The 22579-nt window shown below is 31.3% G+C and overlaps 1 protein-coding gene across 11 annotated transcripts in view; it reads left to right on the top strand.

Moving 5' to 3' along the window:
• The window catches only part of cnn (centrosomin), a 169023-nt gene that overhangs the window by 94367 nt on the left and 52077 nt on the right, over positions 1-22579 (top strand). The window contains exon 1 of one of the 11 annotated variants that reach the window (XM_014423343.3): positions 5335-5359. The exons of the other annotated variants lie outside the window; for them this stretch is intronic. Within the exon in view, the coding sequence (XP_014278829.1) occupies positions 5350-5359 (10 nt within the window). The 5' untranslated portion in view covers positions 5335-5349. Of the gene's footprint in view, positions 1-5334; positions 5360-22579 lie in introns of those variants that run through there. 11 annotated transcript variants of the gene reach the window in all.

Genomic DNA, 22579 nt, shown 5'->3' with positions numbered 1-22579 from the left:
GAAGAGAATGAAAATGAGCTAATTGACAACTGTCATTACATTATTGTCATGCATTGCTTTACCAGTTATAAAAACACCCAAAACAATACTAACACAAACTACGAGTAAGTAACCTAACACGACAACAAACAAAATGGTGACGAGCTCAGCTGGTCTGTTGCGTATCGTTATTCTCCATTTAGCAGACCTAGTAACTGACTCTCATCCATGTCATATGTTTCATCGTTTTAACATGGTAAAAGAAGGAATTATTTTTCCATTTAACACACTTTAACATTTTAAACCTTACACGTAAGGGTTTTTTGACAAATAATAGTTCTACATTGAAAACTCATTCAGTTTATTTCAAATTTAAATTTTCCCTCGTCAAATAAAGGTTACAAATCAAATTTTTTTCTTAAAATTTAACTTAGCATGTTTGTATCATGTCGTTTTATATCTAATAGCAACTTAACTAGTTGTATGTAACTTTATATATTTGTAAATAACAATAATTAAATTTTATAAAATATTGACTTTTGATATAAAACTCCTCAAATATAGATGTTATGTACTTTTTTCAAATTTAACCTGTGAGGTTCGGGTTTCTAGTATATTGAGTTTCATAGTGTGATATTACTATAGGTTACTAGCACGTGATATCGTATTCATAGCTACGATTGCTTCTTGATTACTGATCTCTGATTTTTTCCTAATGAGTTAGTTGAGGATTCTACTTATCTATAAGAGATGGAATTTTTATTTTATATAAAAAAAAATTCTAAACATCCAATATAAATAATTTGAAAAGTGGAGTAAATCAACCATTAAAAGCTTTAAAAATAAATTACAAAATAGCTTATACGACTTTTAGTTAGTAAACAAGGTTTTAAACAAGAAAAAAATTACATTTAATTATAAAAGTTATTTTAAATCGCCATCCTTATTTTTTTCATCAATAAATTTGTGAGATCAATCCTTAAGTTTTAAATTTAAAAAAAGGAAAAAAAAGATATTATAGGTTCATTTGATTCTTAAAAGTAATAAAAACTCTAGTTTTCCTGTAAAATAATTCAGAACTATCTGTGATGTAGTTTTTACCGGTGAATTTCTTTTTTCTAATTTACAAAACAATTAATTTGGATTTAAAAAACGATGTATCCAGTAGAAAGAGAATTATGCACTAAAAAATATGTAGTGAGTAAAAATAGTGTAATATTTAGAAATATATTAAATAAAACTGGTTCAAGATTACTTTAAATATTACAAAATATTACTAGGAAGAAAATATTACATAAAAACGTGGATGGATATAGTGCTATGTACTGCCTTGAGATTTAATCGGGATGCCAAGATAATTGCTGAAGGTAATTATCCAAAAATAAATAAATTAATTAATTATATATTGAGTCCTAAAAAACTATTATTATGATTGGATTCTTTTCCAAAGGCTTTTTGTGTGTTTACCAGTTTACCAATTAAATATCTTTAGATTTATAAAATGTTGTTACCACTAATTATATAGTATATATTAGTATAGTAATAGTAATAGTAATAGTATATATATAATAAAGAGTGGTATATTGGGTTATATAAACTATATAAAGAAACTAAGTATTTATTTACAATTTATTACTATGATTAAAATGGTTGTAATGATTCAAATAAACGGTCGCCATAAAATATCTATTATTACATTATTACTTATTGTTTAATTTATACTTATAGCTGCTGATGCCGTGGGATGTAGTTACGTAGGTGTCGTCTTGTTCATAAGGGATGTCTAGGTCTCATGGCCCTTCTTACGACTTCGTCTGGTCGAAGTGCATCTTGTTCCGCTCCGGCTTCTGCTGCTCTCTCAAATAATATCTTAAAAATCATATATTAACAAAAATCATGCATTACTGTTATATATTATAATTTAATAGATTATGCCTACATCTTTTAAAATTAAAAATTATCTGACGAGATTTAAGCTTATTATTATACTGTGTATTTAGCAACCTAATATAGCTGAGAAATATTACTTTTTTTTCAACATTTTCTCTTTCTCCTAGAAACCCGAAAATAAATAATATAATATTTTAAAAATAACATAGAAAAAAAAGATGGCCGACGGGGTGATATACGCTTGTCCATTTACTAAACAGCTATTCCCACCAGAATGTATTTCACTTTTAAAAGCTATCTTTTACGAGTTGTAAATTGCAACTTCCCTGATGGCACTGACTGGGAAATTGTCTCTTTTCATGGCGACCAATTGCTCTTTAGCGGACCAATCAGACTCAATATTCTACTCAACGTTTCAACAACTCATAGCTCTCATCCAGGCAATCTAGCTGGGAAGTATAAACCATCTTGCTCCGTTTCGGATGTTCTTAATTTATACTGAAATATTTTATTAGCCCTTATCGCATCTGAAAATACCGATAAACAGTACTTAGTAACTGGAAAACAAATAAAATTCCTAGATGAATTCATATATAAATTCCTGAAAGTATAATATAGCATTTTGTATGTTGGTAATACAAACAGTATTAACATGTAAAAAAAATCTTATTTTTTTCTAAATATTTATGAAGTACAACTTTGATCTCATCCTGAATGGAATTTCTGAGGGGTTGTCAAATACCTTTTCTTAATGCATCTTTTAACGAGTATTGGAAGACGACGTTACAATCTCTCAAGGAAATCATAAATCCAAAAATAATTAGAGGAAATCGGGATTCTCATAATTATAGTCAGGCTAATCTTACCTTAGAAATATTAACTAATAGCAAGAAGAGCTATCTGTAAACAAAATTAAATTACATGGAGCAAGATTGTAAATTTAACTTAAAATTGGAAACACCGTGTCATAAAAAGTGAGTTTTTAAAGGTAAGTAATTTTTGTAACAATACTCCCTATCTATTGAAGGAATGAATTTAGAATTTTGAAGTATGTATTTTTCTGAAATTTTAAATTAGGTTTTAAAGAAATTTCGTATTTTCTTAAACTAATAAGTATTGTATAATTATAATTTTTAGATCTTTCATCCTACTTGTATAATTAGTTAATAATATTTTGTTAATAAAACCATGTCCACACCATATTTATGGTTTTCTCCGTGATTTATAAGAATACTCCCTACCTATTGAAAGAGTGAATTTAGAATTTTGAAGTATGTATTTTTTTTTTTCAGAAAATTTAAATTAGGTTTTGAGATATGTTGTATTTTTTAACTTATAAGTATTGTATACTTATAATTTTTAGCTCTTTTGTTCTACTTTTATAAGTAGTTAATAATATTTTATCAATGAAACCATTTCCAATCCATATTTATGTTTTTCTCCGTGATTTATTACAATACAACCTACCTATTGATGATATGAATTAAGAATTTTTAAGTATGTATTTTCCAGAAAATTTAAATACAAATTTTAAACTTAGTTTGAAGAAATGTCGTATTTTTTAAACTAATAAGTATTGTATAATTATAATTTTTAGCTCTTTCGTCCTACTCGTATAAGTAGTTAATAATATTTTATCAATGGAACCATTTCCACACCATATTTATGTTTTTCCCGTTATTTATAACAATATTCCCTACCTATTGAAGGAATGAATTTAGAATTTTGAAATATGTATTTTTTTTTTCAGAAAATTTAAATTAGGTTTTGAGAAGTGTCGTATTTTTTTTTAACCTATAAGTGTTGTATATTCAAGATACCACGTGTGTAGCCAAGGATATACAGAATCAATAAAGGTGAGAAAGGGTTGTATACAGAAAAGTGGAAAGCAGTAGCCCAATACAGGCAGTCCTAGAGAAGGCTGGTTGGGGCGGCCAAAGATCTAGAAGGTCCTGTAGAGCCAACGAAAAAAAAAAATTGGAGAAGTTTGTCGGGGGGTGCGGTCAGCAAAGAACAATATAAATAAACAAAACCATATTTATTTATTTTATGCCTACGTTTCGACCTGAGTTTCATTAAGGCGTAGAAGGTAGGCCTGCAACTCGAAACGTGTAGGCCTGAAAGGTACGTAAGGTAGGCCTGAAACCCGTGCAAAACGGGTGCAGGCCTACCTTCTACGCCATAACCCCTGATGAAGATCCTAAACTCAGGTCGAAACGTCGGCATAAAATAAATAAATATGGTTTTGTTTATTTATGTTGTTCTTTACTGACCGCACCCCCCAACAAACTTCTCCAATCATTAATCTACGGTCAACTATCTACACCTCAAGAAAAAAAAAAGTTTTGTATATGAAAGGGAATGGAATATACTGTAATAAGACACCTATATCTATCTCTAGCAAAGCTTTTATAGGAATTCCAATACTTGTTCTGTTTTTAAGCTCATTTTTGAAACCTTTAAAGCTATGTGGCTCTAAAACGAGTGGACATATAAAATTTCTCATTTTTCCTAGTCTATACTAATAGAACAACCGTACCAAATTTAAGAAAATCGGATATGGTGAGGTCGAAAAGTAAGTAGTATTGCATTAAATTGTAATTTAATAAATAAATAATGTGGAGTTAAGAAAAAATACAGGCAGATATGTTCATTTGGTGAATCAAAATCAGTTATTGGGAATCATAGAAGTAAGAAAGTACCCAGTTAAATATTTCATTTTTAGTTGTTTTTTTGGTTGATTTATTTATGAGTTCTGATAATCGATTGAACAGATATGGTACGATATAGCTTGTTTTGAGTTAGTTGTATTCACTAATATTAATTATGCCTTATATTTATCTAATTCATCTTCTAAAATAAATGGTTTTAGTAAAATTAATAATCATGGCTTTCATGTAAATCAACTTTTGGCGATCTAATATTTTTTAAATAATTTTTCTTAAAAATAATCATACATCTTTTAATGAAAAAAATATTTTTAGCCCTTTTTAATATCTGTACTTGTCCAAAATTAGAACCGCTATTTACGATCCCGATGCCCGTTCCTTTTCCTATTCGTGGTTCCTTTATGGGAACACTATCTTATCTCGAGCCGGGGCAACATCTTCTAGTGGCTATTGATTCCAAAAGGTTCTCCATAGATATCTTTTATGCCTTGCCCCCGCTGTTCAATGTTTAAACAAGATATCATTTGGCTCTCTGTTTGGAGACGCCATTCGTTATGAGAGCATTCGTGCGAACGCGCCGATCGGTCAGTTTTGTATGGAGTGAACGATTTTTGTTTTGGCTCGTATCGTTGTGTTGTGGTTACTTTTGGAACTGTTGATTCATTTTCCGTTTGGATCATTTCCAAGCTTTGTCTTTTTGCGGTTCAGCTGAAGTTGTATGATTTGTGAAATGGCGTACTAGTTATACAGGAAGCGATATTTCTGCCTGAGGATAAAAAAAGAGAAAGTTGTTTAATTGATTATATGCAACATGATGGCATGTAAGTTCATTTTATTTTTATTTTTTTAGTACTTCTTTCAACTTCTATAAAACATTTTTATTTTATGTGTCAGTTTTTAATTTATGTTCATTTAAATGGATTACATTAATGTTTCCAACTGTATGGAATAAATTGAATAAAAGATGGATTTATTATTGTTGTTATCTTTTTATCTATCATTATTTTACATATTTATAACTTATAGATAAAAGATATCGAAAGTTTATGAATAAACTATTTTAGCGGAAGATCGTTAATTCACCGTATGCAATTAAAAAAGGAAGATTTTTTTAAGGCTTCTACAGGGCTAAAAAAAATATACAAACAAATAAAATAAATTAATAGAATAAGATAACATAAAACAAAAAAAAAAGTAAACTAAGATATGGCTAAGAATGATAAAGATGTCAGAATTTATATAAAAATGAACAAAGTAAATTAAAGTAATTTATAAATAAAAATAATAATGCGTGTTAATTAATATATTTAGTTCATTTTCATAGAAATGTTCACATCATTTTAGCCATACCTTAGTTTACTTTATTTTTCATGTTATCTTATTTCCCTACTTTATTACTTTATTTTAGTTGTTTCTATCTTTTTTAGCCCTGCAAAGTGAGGGGAAACGTAGACTGATAATAAATAGTGTATTAACTATTTAAGTTTTTTTTTTTACTTTCAGTCAAGTAGTTTTTGCAGATAAAGTTGAAATATTACATTATTTTTTTTATTATTTTCAATTCAAATTTTGTATATTCTACACCTCCACTCTGTTAACTATATCGTTAAATTAAATAGTTATGTTATCTAAAAGTTCGAGAAAACTGTAATTGTCGGATTCGTTGCAAGTTGCAAAATTTTGCCTAAATATATAGTTGTATTATTGACTTATCCTTAAAACCCATAAAAAAAAAAGTATATGTATATATTAGTATGTGTCTTCGATTGGAAACATAAGAATGTCAAATTTGATTCCTCGGGTTCGCTCTGAGCTAAATATTTCCCTGTATAAAGACCTGTAGGACCCTCGCCCGTAAGTGCCAAGCTATCTTGTTGTGTCTTGATAATAACGTAATATTGTGACTTAAGATATGATTTGATTAAGCTACCGAATCGAACATGAAGTAAATACAATGACAGACTACAGGAGGCAGCATGACATCGTATCTCCTGGCAGGTTAGCAAAGATAGCTGTGAGCGGTGATTCTTTGCCAATTATTTATAACAAAGTACCATCCTCTAGAAAATTTACTGCAATGCTTGGGCGTGGAATCATGAAATTTGGCTTGAGGACAAACCGTAAAGTAAGAGAGTTTAGGTCCAGTCATTCCTGAACTGAATGGGGAACGAGTTATGGTTAACAAAGTATAATAACTTACAGTGACTAACCCACTGATTCAAACTTAGACCAGACCAAGACATTTTGACTCTATCAATCAGTCGTGTGATATTTGAAACAGTAATGCAAGGGCCAAATCACACTTATTATTGCGTATGAGAAATCAAATCATCATCAATCATAAAGCGTTGATTAAATCTATTATATTAGTTGCTGCAATGTAAAAAAAAAAATTAAATCTTTAAAAAAGAAACATTATTTCACAAAATAATATGAATTAAATTTACCAATTTATTTTATTATATTTTACATCTCTTTATTATATGAGAGTTTTCGGAGATCACTTTTTTTTTCTATGCCCCATGGGTGCGTGGCGTTGATGTCATCATGAGAAAAACGGTTTGAGAGTAGTCTCTTTTTCTGTTTTTGAAGAGGGGGCTGAGGAAATTTAATCTTTAGCAAAGAGGAAACAGTTTGTGTCAGTCTGATGGTGACGAGGTTGTACTCAATCCAGTCTGCCACCTTTGTGGCCGTCCTGTCGGCGTCAGTGCCCTAAATAGTCGTATAGTACTGGATGCTGTCAAAAATGTTTCCTTGATATAAATTCTCTCACAGTCGGTAGTTAGAATGTCGTATGTATGTCTCAGTGTACCGCTTTGAAACTGTTGGAGCTTCTTGACCGTTGAAGGTGTTATGTTGGTCAGCGTAGGTGCTCCATAGAGCAGGGCTGGTCTGAGCACACTTTAGTAGATCATTAATTTGAGGTAGCAAGAAAGAATAAGAAAAGTTAGCAGGGGATTAAGCCTGTCCTGACCTGCTTAATCTTCTTATTACAGTGGCGAGCTAGTGTCAGGTGTCTGTCAAGGCAGATATACTGGCTGCTGGTAGTGATCACCGTGGAATATTTTATTTTACATATAAGGTGGAATACAAATCAAAATGCTAGGATAAAGAGTCATGAACATGAACTAACAACTAATATGAAACCCACGGTTCAGGTTTGTTAACCATGTAAAATTGTATTATGATAACTACTGTACTTTTCGAGATAGTAATTTTCAAAAATTACAAAAAAAAAAAAAAACTAATTTGCATTACCGTGAGCAGTAGCGTTATTAACATCTCTCTATTATATAAAAATGTTTTTAGTGTTCACAATGTAATATTTTTTTTACACATGACCATCGTATATTTTATTTTATTATTTATTTTATTTATATTATTATTTTATTACAAACAAGAAAATTGTTTTCTATTACACTGTAACCGTGAGTCAACCCTGTGGGTTTTGGAGCATTCCTAGGGTCGACCGAGCCTCATGCATTGGGTCAAAATCTGTCGATCGTGATTGTGACCAAATCACCTTCTTGCACAATCGTTGGTCTAGTAACTGTGGCAACACTGACCCTTTATGGGTTGTAGTGGTACAGATTTTAATTTTTAAAAGTGTATGTAACCCGCTAGATACTAATCCATTTTAGCAAAATTTACAGTTCTATCAAATATACCCGAATATAAATTGTCTGACATGGATCTTAATTTGTACCTTGATGTCTAAAAAGCAAACCGAAAATTTTCCACTATTTTTTTTTTTTCCCACATGAATACAATACATGAATAAATATGCCACCGCGCTCCCTGTTACGTATACTTTACGTTTGGTTATTTGGTTACGCATGTGTGTGTCGAAAACGGCATGTCCGATTTACCGATAATTTGGGGATCGGTTTAAAATGAGTCGGATTAGGTCAACTACTTTAGCTTACGGGTATGAAAACTCCTTTCTGGGTACACAACTAAATTTTAACAATGGTTTGTCTCGTATATGTCATTTTCTTACGTCATCATCATCTTTACATATAGCTAATCTACAGAAATATACGGAGAAAGGATAATTTACGAGAAAAAAAATCAATTTTCAAAAAAGAATTAAGAAAAAAAAAGAGACTGTGAGGAAAGATTACCGATTCTAGTACTTTACAAACGTTTTTAAATTATGCAAAATCATATGCAATGTGGGCCAACGTTGCAGGGCTTCACCTGGGCTTTCCGTATGTAAAGACCTGGGCTTTCCGTATGAAAAGAAAGCCTAGCAAAGTTAAGCGAAACATTGGCTCAGTGACTATATGTTCACTACTTTCTGTTATGTGAGGTAAACATTTATAATCTTAGTTATTGAAGATCATTAGTCATATTTTGTTTTTATTTTTGTTAGAAAACACATTCTTTTAACCTGCGATTGAATTTTATTCAAAACTAGTTTCGCAACCGTCAAAATGATGTCACAAGCGTCATCAGCAGTTTGTATGATTCTCAGAAAATAGCCGTTTTTGTGTTTACTAATTAAAAGAAAAAATTGCTTCAAGAAAGCTAACTGTGCTATAGCCTTTTCTGCTCATAACAATACGAAACCTTGGTTATAGTTATTTCTGTTATAAATTTAAAATATATTTATTCTTTAATTATATTTTATTACACTAATGACGGGAAGCCGGCATACAAAAACATGACTTAATAACCTTTATCATGAATGAGTCAAAGTGGTGGGCGCATGCGCAGTGCGTTTTTGGCATATCAAATCCTTATACCCCACATGTATCCTCCAGTTCGATGATAGGTTTTAATCGTGTTGGAACAATGCCCTTATACATCAAGTTAAATCTCTTTGGAATGGTCCATTATACTAAGATAGAATAAATTAGGTTGTAGCTGAAATTTTGGTTCTAGCAACAGTGCATTACGACATTTGCAAAATATAACAACCATATCATATATTGTTCAAATTTTCTTTAATTATTCATTTGACACCCTGAAAAGTGAATAAATTAAATTATATATTATAAAAAGAAAAACTAAACGTCTTGGCAAGTCATCAACCTGTAGCTGTCTACTAAATTCGAATTTTAGCTTTCCAATGGACCCGACGTATTGTCACATTCGACGCGGTTTCATTTCTGGTGTAACCTAAGGCACCCTGAAATAGACTCACTCCTTTCGAAGAAGATACCCTAGAGGTGTCGGCTAGGAACTGATCATTCCCAATGCACAGTGGGGACTTTTATATAGGAGTTTATGCGATCAGGATCAATGCGGAAATGGGAAAAATTCCTAGTATGATAATATTCTTGTCATATAAACAAATATAGAATATAAAACTATGATAGGCTTAAAATGTGTTAATTACTCATTTATAGCTTAATAATTTAATAAATAAAACATTAACTATTAACAACCAACCTAAAACTTCAGGTTTTTATTTTAATTTTATAATGTCTTTTTAATTAGTAAAGTAGTATATAATTTTTTAAATAGTAATAGACATAAACAACACACAAAAAAGAATTTCTTAAGGATTTATTACTAGGAATTAATAGGAATGATGAGCTTTGTAAGGAATGCAGCAATAGTGCAGCATATTGACTTGCTTACTGCAATGCGACCCGATATGAACTGCAGGCTAACTTAAACTATATATGAATTAGTGCCATGAACAAAATATTGACATTAGTAAAGGCATGAAAATAAGAATATAAAACTTTCCTATTTCCGAAACGTCGGAAGGAAATAAATCAAAAATTGATAACAAATGATTTGAATATAAGGACATTAGATATGCATTGGATTGTAAAAATACGTGGGTTTTGTTTTTATATAGATAAAATTAATTCATATTCCTTATCTTATTGCTGTTTGAATGTGGTTAGATCCCAACTGTGGTAAGTGAATAAAATAACTTTGATTTATCTAACACCTTCGCAATGAAATACACCAGTTTACGCTGCACAGATGTTTCAGATTGCAGTACCTGCATTTACCGTGATTAAATTCTAACAGCACACAATTTCTAAAATATCCCTTTGTCACTTTCATGTTGAGTTGAGGCTACGTGGAGCGGAGTGGCTCAGTGGGTATGTCACTGTGCAACTAACTCCAAGGATTCAGGATGGAATCCGGTTATGGCAGATAATTATTTATTCTGTTACTGTAGCCGTGAGTCAACACTCTGGATTTGGAGGGCACTCCGGGATCCACACAGCCTCTATGTATGTATGTATAAGTATGTAGTTTCAATTGTGGAAAATTCTGGAAGGTAAGCGTGATCATAAACAAATCACCTCCTTGTACAACTGTTATTCACGAAGTACAGAACTCCTATCACTTCATGGATTGTAGTGGTACAGATTTAAATTTTTTGGATTATTTAAACTATCAGTTTTTATTTATTAATTTTTTTTTAAGTAAACAAAATATGTATTACAAAGCCCCGCTCATTACGTAGTTCCACCAGACTAGACTCTCCCGCATTACAAAGAGCTCCACCGCCCGGCAGACTTGGCAGCTCTTCAGGCGGCCTGGCTCAGGGTAATCAGTCAGTCGGAATTTCCACGTCGGACGGATTTAGGCCGTCCTAAAGTTCAACACCGCCCTGTGCCTGCGATCGCTCTGGAGCAGTGTCTAGTAGGGTTATAACCTGAGCAAACCGCTGAAAGATAATCATAATAATAATGAAGGCCTAACGAACCCGATGGTTCTATCCCGATACCACCAATCACTCCCTACATACATCCTTGCAGTGACGTTCCTCCAAACCCTACTAAATCAGTTTTCACGCAATCCTCAACTAGAGATTTTGATCCTTAACGCAATTTTGTCTGAACAACTAGAGATCTACATTTTGTGAATTTATTTTGGAAAATATCATAAAAACTATTCCACCAACCAAGATAAACGTCATAAATTACTTTATAGAACATTAAACTATCTCTAATTTGAGTGCTAATAGACATCTGTACGTCTCATGATTCCTGAGATAAAAATTCACTAACTACTGCTTTTCCGTATATATTTCATGGAAGGTTGCTTTTTAAAAAACTGTATTTCAGAAACTATTGAACGTAATTAGATACAGTCCGACAAGATCCTGATTTTCGTCTTAAACCTAAAACATTTTTACAACATGTGCTCTCATTAAGTTTAGCAGATAATAGAACTTTAGTTTCTAGACATCATGAGGTAGGTTTTTGTTAAATTAAGAGTATATGTAAGGCAATTGTTAACCCACAAAGCAGCAGGTGCTAACACCAGTTACTGCTTTCTAGTATCAAATGGATCTGTTGCGCCTATTAACATTATTTTTTTACTTTTTATAGGAAAAAAAAGTGTATTATCAGTTCATTATAATGTATTTATATATATAGAAATGGATTATGCAACCTAAAATAAATTAATTAGTTCAGAAAATTGAAATATAATATAAAATATATACATATCGCTGTCACCTGCCATGCTATGGGTTAAAGTTACATGATGTTCATCAGGATTAGGACAAAAGTAGTTCTTTTAAAACTGTAACTAAATTGCTAACATACTTGTCATGGGTATAACATTTAATGAACTATTAATAAAAAAAAAAAATTGTATCCATGACAATTTAGTTACCAATGTAGACATAGTTTTATTTATTACTATTGATTTTTGCACAACTCTGATATTCATAAATAAACCTTGAATTTTTATGACGTTGGAATATATTTTGACGAGCTTATCATTTCTTCTTGGTATTGTTATATTTTATCGGGTGGACATTATAATTAGTTTTTTTAAAAATTATTCTGATGCTTCTAACCGATCAATGAACATTTTGTTCAATTTTCGGCATTAGCCCCAAGGAATCGAGGTTACTTCCTGAAAAATTAAATATAATAATTCTATTATTCCCTTTGAGGGTCCTCTCTGGAGAACTGAATACACCTCTGTAATGGATAATGAGCTCTATTAGGGCTCATATTTCAGAAAATTTATTCTACTTTAAATCAACTTTTATGAACTGGCTTGTAATATGATATTTCATTTAAATCCTATCCTATTCCAATGACCCCCGTAGCGCCATCTGTAAAAGTATCTTTAGTGACATTTAAAACAACCTTCCGCAGCGAGGGCATGCCCTTCATTAGAGGCCCCAGTCACTCTCGGCTAACAAATAGTCCCGCCTAATTTTCCCTTCTGCAGCACTGTCAAGGCTTCCGATCTATTCTACACCATAAAATAATAAAAATAAATAGTAATAATCTGAATTGCTACAATCTATAAAATACTCTGTACGGAAGTACTGTTTTTAGTACATCAGTTCTGCATGGGGGTAATTTCCTCAAGATCACGCTCAACCCTCTTCGAAGCTGGGTAGATCATGAGAACTTTCAAAGCTTTATATCCATAATTAATATTCATCCGATTAATAAATATAGACAATAAAGTAATTTTGTCTCTCTTGGTTTGTTTATATTTATTAATTGAAATTTTTAGATTAGTTAACTTTGAAAAAAAAACGAAATTAAAATCTTCACTACTACAGGCCAAATGGGTTAGAGGTTCAATGCTTTATAAGTACTGAGCGATTGGTTCATGATCACGCTCAACCCCAATTAAGGGTACATATTTTATGACGTTCAGTGGACCTCAGGAGTGCTCCAGAGCCCAGAGGGTTAACTCGCGGTTACAGTAACAGAATAAATAACTATCTGCCATACCCGGATTCGAACACAGGTCCTTGGAGATAGAAACACCGTTCCTTACGAACGGTGACATGTTATTTGACCGAATTAAAATAAGTTATATCCCTCATTCGACTTAGAGTTAAATACCGTTAAGCTTCTTAAATTATAACTTCTTCGCTGAGGAGCGCGGTGACACAGTGATAAGGCACTATGCTACAAGCTCCAAGACCAGGTTTAAATTCCAGCTCTGGTAGATTATTATTTTCTGTTACACTGCAGTCTTGAGTCAACCCTATATTCTGAAGCCCTCCTGAGGTGGGGGAAATTTTGCCGATGAGCATTCATGGGTCTCATCGGTTTACTTTGTTATTATTTATTATCATAATAAATCTGTTTAATAAATAATCAATCTAGTTTATTTCTGGGATAAACCGTTTAATAGTTATGGGTGTAAAACAAAAAAAAAGGAACAAAATAAAAGACCTACCTTGTTACTTATTAAGAGTTTTAAGACAACTATAAATGCGTTTCCGTGTTAGTGTTATGTTCCTGGAGTACACAGACATCTTTTTTGGACTTAAGGACTCTTAAAAGCATAAGATCTGTTCCAACAATCACTTCTAACTGTCCAGCTGTTAGTAGTTTCTTTTTCAGGGAGCGTTAAAAAAGTAAATTATAGTGGTATTTATGATGTTTAGTTTAACATTTTAAAGCGTGTTAAATGGAAGAACTCATGTTAAATGGAGAAATATTTCTTTCTTTTACCATGTTAAAGCGATATAACATTTAACATGGTTGAGAGTCTGTTACTAGGTCTGTTAAATGTAGAATGACGTCACGCAACAGACCAGCTGAACTCTTCATCATTTTGTTTGTTGTGTTGTTTAGTATTGTTTTGGATGTTTTTATAATTAATAAAGCAATGGATGACAATAATAATAATGTAGTGACAGTTGTCAATTAGCTCATGTTGATTCTCTTTCTCACAATTTAGAAGATCAACAAGACATTCAGTGCCCAAACTTTCACATAACTTCCACTTTTCACTCAATTTAGGCATGTTGTAATAAATTACTTTAATTAAAACTTATAATTAAACAATAATATGAAATTTTGGAAGGAACGGTTATAAAACAACCTGTTCAGAAAATCCGCTAGGAGCTCATATGCATTAACCATTAAACATGGTAAAACATATTAAATGCAACACAGCATCATGAAGTTATGTAGTTAGTCGGTTTTGGAACTAAGGTGGTGATGTGCTAATGATACGGGATTTATTGGTTATGAAATACTCAGACTCTTTTTTGTGTGTGCCCGGGAATTTTTGTATCAACTATTGATATTCTATCGATTTGTAAGATGGAACACCTCACTCTAGGATACTTACGAGCAGCTGCCAACTAACGACATTTTGACGAGGGACCTCTGATTTATCGCGGCTATCGGTCTCTTCAGCCTCGGAGCATCTGTGTTTATCTGCACTGATCCCTCTTCGCCTTACTGCGCTGTACTCCGAACGAGGTTAGGAGCTTGGGGTATTTTTAGAGTTTTCTTTCCATGATAGTAACCAGAACAGTCATAAAACTCTCAAATTCATGATCCTTACTAATAGCAATATTCATTCAAGTAGTCCGTTTGGCTTTCTCTGGTAAATTTCATAGAATAGTCAATGGTCCAAGAGCACAACAGGAGAAAAAGCCAGTTATTTCACCCTGATTTTTTATTACTTAAATAAAAACTATGTATAAACTATGGTGATTCTGCCAAGTATTGTTAGGGGGAATATAAAATGGAGTATGTATCAAAACCTTAAAAGAAATTAATTTTTCATTCGGAGCTCCATATTTTTCCTAACTACCACTAGGCAACTAATAGAACATCATTTAAAGTAGAATAAATTTTCTAAAATATAACCTAAAATTGAGGTTTACATAGTTGACCGAAGATTACTGATTGAAGAAGATGATCGGGGGGATGATTTATGTTGTTCTTTGCTGACCGCACCCCCCGACAAACTTCTCCAAGAAAAAAATATTTATTTATGCCGACGTTTCGACATGATTTTCAGGTCTTCATCAGGGCTATAAAAACAAAAAAACCTTCATGTACGTCTAATGGCTCCTGAGATACAGTTTTTCATAAAACAAACGTTTTGTCCGAAAAACTAGAAATCAGTATCTCGTGGATTTATTTTGGAAAATATTAATAACTGACTTTTGTGCTATACCTTCTATTTTTAACCTTATGCTTGTTAAACCTTATTCACATGATGATATTTTTGTTAAAATTTAATTTTATTGAGCTTTGAGGATCTACCAAGCCATCAAATTCCTCCTGCATCCAATCCTTACAATCCAAAATCCTACGTAAAATCCTTGATGCTCCTTATTACGTTACTAATAAACTCATCCACAAAGACCTTAACATCCCATTCGTTGCAGTTTTGGCCCAGAACAGATATGCGTCTTTTCATTCCAAACTGCTTACCCATCCTAACCCATTAATTCTTAATCTTTCATCCTTAACAATCCCTGATAACCCTCCGAGGCGTCTGAAAAGAAGATGGCCACGGGACCTTCTAATTTAAATTAATGCTTGAAGTACCACCAAGGGGTGGTTCCTTCCTAAGATTTTCATGTGTAAATGAAACATACAACATATTTACTTATTGTATTAATTACTTGTACAGTTGTAAATTATATAATATATAATTGTATAATTGGGATATAGAAATTAAAAAAAAAAAAAAAAAACACGAATCAATCTTGCAACAGCCCGTGTATGGCTCAGGGTCAGGCAGTGATAACATTTTTATTACTGCACGTGACATCTTATTTTACCTCCTCATCAATGTCAAAAAGGTATTAATTTTTTACATGATAACAAAAAGTGAAACAAAGGATCCTATGTAAGACCTTGGTTTCCAGCATTAATTTGGAATCAAGATGAATGTATGGGTATGCAAAAACAAAAAACTTCCATTTCTATTCACACTATAGATTACACATTAAATGGATCAATCATCTCCGAAATAGTAAACATTTTTGTAAAATAAAAATTAAAAAAAAAAACTACCCTAAGACTAATTTATTAATTTAACTAATGTCAAAGTTGTAGATTAATGACAACTCCGCCCATATGCAAGCATGAAGATGTGTTATTTAGATTAGCTGGTACAAGTAGGCCTGACTTTGCGGCCGACCTTTCGGGTCGGGTGTTGGGGGTTTTCGGGCACTAGTATCAAAGTACAATTATACTGTATCCACGCATTTGTATTGTTTTAGAACTGCCAGTGGAAGAATATTTGTAGTCTCCATGTTTTAATTAATTAAATAATGTCTTCGAACCTTTGGATTTAATAATTAATTCTTGTTTAAGATTGTATATTTTATTCTATAGATTCTATGTAAATACATTGCTTCAAATTTTGTTAATGAACTTTAGTGGTTTTTTTATTATTTTATTTGACATAACTAATATAGATTTATGAAGACATTATATATCTAAATAATTAAATTAGAAAGTTTCTGATGAAAATTCTGGAACGAAAGTTGAATTTATAGGTTATGTAGTACTATCTATATGGATTTCTATCATCTACAACCTACATCGCTGATATTTAGGTTTCCTTTCAAATCACCTATATTTATTTTGTTCCTTTTAATAATGAAAATAGAGTCAATAGAATGTAATAGTCGAAAAAATCCGAAAGAGCAAAACAAGCGTATGGAAACCGACGTTTGTTTCTTCCTTTGTTTACCAAACATTTGTGGCAAGTGGCAAGCGTGTAGAAGCAGTATAAAAGGTCGGATTAACCAGAGACCAAAATAAGACCTGTCATGGGTATGACAGGGTACACTACGGGTGTAGTGTTTTCTCTTTTCACTTCTTGTAGTGTATTCGAAATGAGATGTACTTAATTTCTAAAGAATGTTTTTCAATTTAAGTCAATCGAATTCCATAGCAATTTTTTTACTCCTGGAACCATCCTTCTGAAACAATGAAAGTCTCAATGTTAAAATAATGCTTACTTATTTTTTTATCTTATCCGATTTATCTTGAAAATGACATGGAAGTGAATTTTTATAATGTGGGAGAAGCTGGTATTTAAGTTGTCTTTTTTGGTTTTATTTATAAGACCATCGACCTTCTCACCCCGCCTATAATAGGTTGGACTAACCTATAGGTCAACTCGCCCTTCCTACCTTTGTTGGGAAATGCGCGCTCATCAAAGCTAATAAGCAATGTTAATTATGTCATCACAATTGTAGGTTCGACTTCTATCTTTGAAATTTATGGAGTTAAAAATATTCTGTTAAGTGAATTCTTTTTTCTTTTTTTATGATTGCTCAAATTATTGACGTATGATTCTTACGGATAATTTGTCAAGTTATTTCTTTAATGTATAACTTAAAACATCATAATGTTTCAAAGAATAATTTAAATCTATAATTCAATTCTTCATCAGAGCTAAAAACAAAACGAGTTATCAACTATAATAGAATGAAAAACCATAATAATAATCTATATTATCTTATTAGTGTTTTTAATTTTACTACTTATCAATTTTTGCTTTAAATAACTTCTTATGTTACTTCTTTATTTTGTTATTTTTATCTATATACAGTAAATAATATTTATTTATCAAAATTGATGATTCTGCCAAGTATAGGTAGGAGAAATAAAAAATGGCGGGTGTTTCAAAGCCATATCTCGAAAACTATTTAACGTAAATAACTCTATTAGGTCTCATATTTTAGCAAATTTGCTCTTCTTTAAATTACGTTCTCTTAGGTTTTCTTGTGTTTTTCCTACTTTTTGAGATATAGAGCTCCGAATGAAAAATTAGTTTTTTTATCTCTTTGAAACAGCCACTATTTTTTATTCCCCCTATCTATACTTGTCAGACTCATCAATGTAGACTATTAATTATACATAGTTTTCATTAAAGTAATCAGAAATTGGGGTGCGATTTTTTCTCCTCTGGGCCTCTTATACTTACATCTTATACAGCCTCCAGCATGACCAGAACTGCGACAGTTGACATCCCTGTTTCAATCTCTCAGCCCTGTAAAGTGGGGCGAAACCTTGGTTAACAGTAAATAGTTTTATTTTAATATTTTTATTGACCGCCACCCAGACTCTCCATACAATCCACTTCATATGGTTAACTATCTTCTTACAATTTAAATTTAAATAATTGTAAATATGTAAATGAATTATTATTGTTTATTTTCGTTAATTATTTTTAGTTCCTCTGTGTCTAATTCAATTCCATATATATTATTATGAGTTAGTCACCGTATGATTTATAAGAAGACATATGGTTTTGTTTTATCTCTTACTTTTATTTTACATCTGTTAAATATTGTTGTTTAATTTTTCCGATTTATTTTAATTATATTTTTGTTGTTTTATAAGTTAATTTGTATTTTTTAAACTTTGTATCACTAAGTCACTAATGCCTCTTGTCAATAGTTACACAGTTAAATTCTGATACATCAGCATCTGCAAAGTCAGCATATCTGAATATATATATGTATATACCCCCTCCGATTGGCCATATCAAGCTGTTCTGTTCCGCATTCTGTCTGGATGCTTTCTTCATGTTAGTTCTCATTCTTAGTCTATCCTTAAGTTACATTAGATATTTTGTACGTCTAATTATTGTATTTCTAAGTATTTTTAATAAATCACTTTTTAAAACGTTTCTGCTGGACTCTGATCATTTAACTGATGCCTGTAATATTATGCTGAAGGGATTATTCCAGAATAAATAATGAATATTATTATTATATGCTTCAATTTTTCTCATTATATCATATATATTGTTTAGTATCGCACATTTATCAATTTTAATTTGTTTTCAGCACTTATGAAGGCCTTAAATTTAAGCCGAAACGTGGACATCCATAAAATTAAATAATTCTTCTCCTCATATTTCGTAATTAATGAATCTTCTGATTTTTTTTAATAATTTATAAAATGTGGAAATGTCTTAGTGCTGGTTATTACTAATTTGATGATAGTTTTAACTAATATAGAGGATGTGGTTATCAAATTAACATCATATCTAATGATATTTACTAATTAGTTGCTCTATGACATCTTCTTATTCCCTGATAACCTTGGTTTCCAGATTAGACTCTAAAGGCGTGATATATGTGTCTTGCATTATGTCATCTTTATATCAGAATATGTAGAATTTTTCCTTCAAATCAAAATATTTCCTTCTTGCAATAATACTTCTTAAATAAAGATTTATTAGATATTTATAGTTCACTAATAATATTAATTAAATAAAACTGTTAAGGTTTAAGTAAACAAAAGCAAGATACTTTTGTGTTATCTTTTATGAACTGTACTGTTGTAGCAATCGGAATCTACGTGCAGTTGCTTGTCGTTTCAGTCTTGAGTGTGGATTCCAAGTAAGTCTCTTGTCAAGATGGTGTCCTAAGTATCGAATCTGTTCAACAGGCGTTAGTGGAGTATTTAGAAAGGATACTGTAGGACAGGAGGGTAGAGGTTTACGAAGGAGAGTAAAGATGATCTGATGGGATTTGTCAGGATTTATTTTGATTCTCCAGTTTTGACACCATTCTTCAATAGATGTTATGTGTGTCTGTAGTGTTTGTGATGCATTAGTTGGGTCGTTGTTTACAGACATACATGTGTCATCAGCGTATGTTGTTATAACTGTGTTAGGGTGGGTTGGGATGTCAGCTGTATAAACCGTATAAAGAATGGGACCTTAGATACTACCTTGAGGAAAATGTTATATTGTAAAGTCATTAGTATTATTTTTTTTTTTTTTTTAAGATTTTTCTTGTACTATTAATCTGAGAAGAACTGGTCCAAAGAGAATTTAGTAAGTTTAAAGTAGTAATTAGTAAATGTTGGAATATTTTAACGCTCTCCTATTTCTCACGTTACCAGTTCTTATTTTCTAAATATGTTGGGGTGTAAAAGAGGACTAAGTGCTTTAGATAGGACGTGAACCAAACATTAAACAGTGCGTTCCTGGCAGCCGATCCTGTAAACAACACGGTTTGGTTTACCATCTCCCTCCCCTTCAACTGAAAAATATATTTACCTTGTCTAATTCTTACAAAAAAAAAATTGACTGATTCGTTAATAAATAAACTCTTATTAATATATTCCAGTGAGGTACGTTCTTGAGAGGAAAATGGACGAGATTCTATCTGACAGAGAGAAAATTATCGATTATTGGAGCATAAATAATTAATTGTTTGAGGATGAGGATATGGAACCGCACCTATACTTGGTTGTCATTCCAATGTCACGGATGGTTGAGCCTGGCCGGATGGAAGGGGGTCGTATTATTGAGGCTATGTAATAATTAATATCCTGTTTAAGAAATATTATGTTGTTACTATATCACTATTAAATCTGAATACATTATGTCCATATATTGACATGAGCGAGACCGAAATTTGATTCTGACTACAGATACTTTGGTTTATCAGACCCGGCAATGCTTTGCTATATTTGAGGATTTACATACATTTATTGAACACAATTGAAACTTTAATATCACTGATTATATAGATGAAGTAAGACGGTAACTATAGTTACATAAATAGAAACAGCTGACTTCGCTGTATAATCGTTGAAACTGGTCCGATTAAGTTGTTTTTTCTTGTTGTGCTTCAATATTAAATACTATATTAAAACAATTCAGAATGACTGACCTATCATAATAAAAGAGTGGTAACAACTTTTTTTTTGTTTTTAGCATCTCGAGAAACCCTTAAATATAAATTTTTGAAACAAATCGGATAATATAATTATTTGGCCAAAAATATTCGCCTCTAATTTCTTTTTAAAAATTAACCAAATAAACTGAGGTAAAAATATCTAATTTTTTATTTCTTTGATAAATGATATTTGAGGGTACCAGACGGTGCTAAAAACTAATATCCCAAGAGGAGAAAAAAGACAGTTATTTCACCTTAATTTTTTATTAGTTTAATGAAAACCCTGTATAATTACTAGTCGAAATTGAATATAGGTTAGGCATATATTATCTGCATATTATGGAATAAAAAATGGCGGCTGTTTCAAAACGTTGAAAATAATTAATTTTTCATTCGGAACTCCATCATTAAAACTACCAACAACAATAGAAAATCTAAGAGAGCATCATTTAAAGCATAATAAATTTGCTTAAATGTAAGCATTAATAGAGATACATAATAATACATTTCATTAAAATGTTGTACAGAAAGTACTGAATGATCAGTAGTTAATCAATCAAAATTTTATTTTGAAAAATCTGTATCTTAAAAACTATGCGACTTACACATGTCTATTAGCACTCAAATTATAGGTAGTTAAATGACCTATGCAGTAGTTTATGATGTTTATCTTCGTAGGAGTTTTTATGATATTTGCTAAAATAAATTGATTTATAGTTGTTCAGACAGATTTTCATTTGCCAAATTTATATTCATATGCGAATATCATCAGAAAGTTTTACTCCTACGAAGATAAGTGACATAAACTACTTAATAGTCAGTTAAATTTCCTGTATTTTGAGTGCTGGCTGTGTGCATCTTATGGGTCTAGACATTTATGTTTTCAAAAATTAAACATTGTATATGAACAACTAGAATTTATTTTTTCAAATAACTACTTGTCCTTGACGTTTATTATAGTAAATTAGTTATTTATAGTAAATAACTAGCTTTAATTTGAGTACGTCCTATGGTTTCTGAAATAAAGATTTTCAAAACTCTAACTTATTGTTTGAACCGCTATGAATCAATGTATTTTTGGAAATATCATGAAAACTACTATTCCTACGCAGGTAAAGGTCATAAACTTTTTTATAGTCTAGTAAACTAGCTTTAATTTGAGTGCTAATTGACATCTATACGTCACATGGTTCCTGAGATATAGATTTCTCAAAATAAATTCGCTAACTACTAATCTTTCAGTACATTTTTAAAAAGCTATATCTGGAGAACTATTGGACGTAAGTAGCTCTATTAGGGCTGATATTTCAGATATTTATTCTTCTTTAAATAATGGTAGTGGTAAAGATATAGAGCTCCGAATAACAAATTAATTATTTTTAACGTTTTGAAACAGCTGCCATTTTTTTATTACCCCTACCTATACTTGGCAGACTCATCTGTTTTGACTAGTAATTATACATACTTTTCATTAATGTAATAAAAAATTTGGGTGAAATAACTGACTTTTTTCTCCTCTTAGGCTCTTGTACTGTATTAGTTCTTACCATCATCTGGTGCAAAAAAAAATTTGACCTACTTTGCCAATAGTCAAGGATATCCATCTTCATTATGTTTTTTTTTTAATTTTAGTGAGTAAAAATATCATTTAATACAATCAGTAATA

The sequence above is a fragment of the Halyomorpha halys genome, unplaced genomic scaffold (assembly GCF_000696795.3).
Source record: "Halyomorpha halys isolate HHAL.00 unplaced genomic scaffold, Hhal_1.1 Scaffold417.1, whole genome shotgun sequence".
In the NCBI taxonomy this organism is placed as follows: Eukaryota; Metazoa; Arthropoda; class Insecta; order Hemiptera; family Pentatomidae; genus Halyomorpha; species Halyomorpha halys.
Note: the sequence above shows the minus strand (reverse complement) of the source record. Positions and strands in the feature narration are given on the sequence as shown.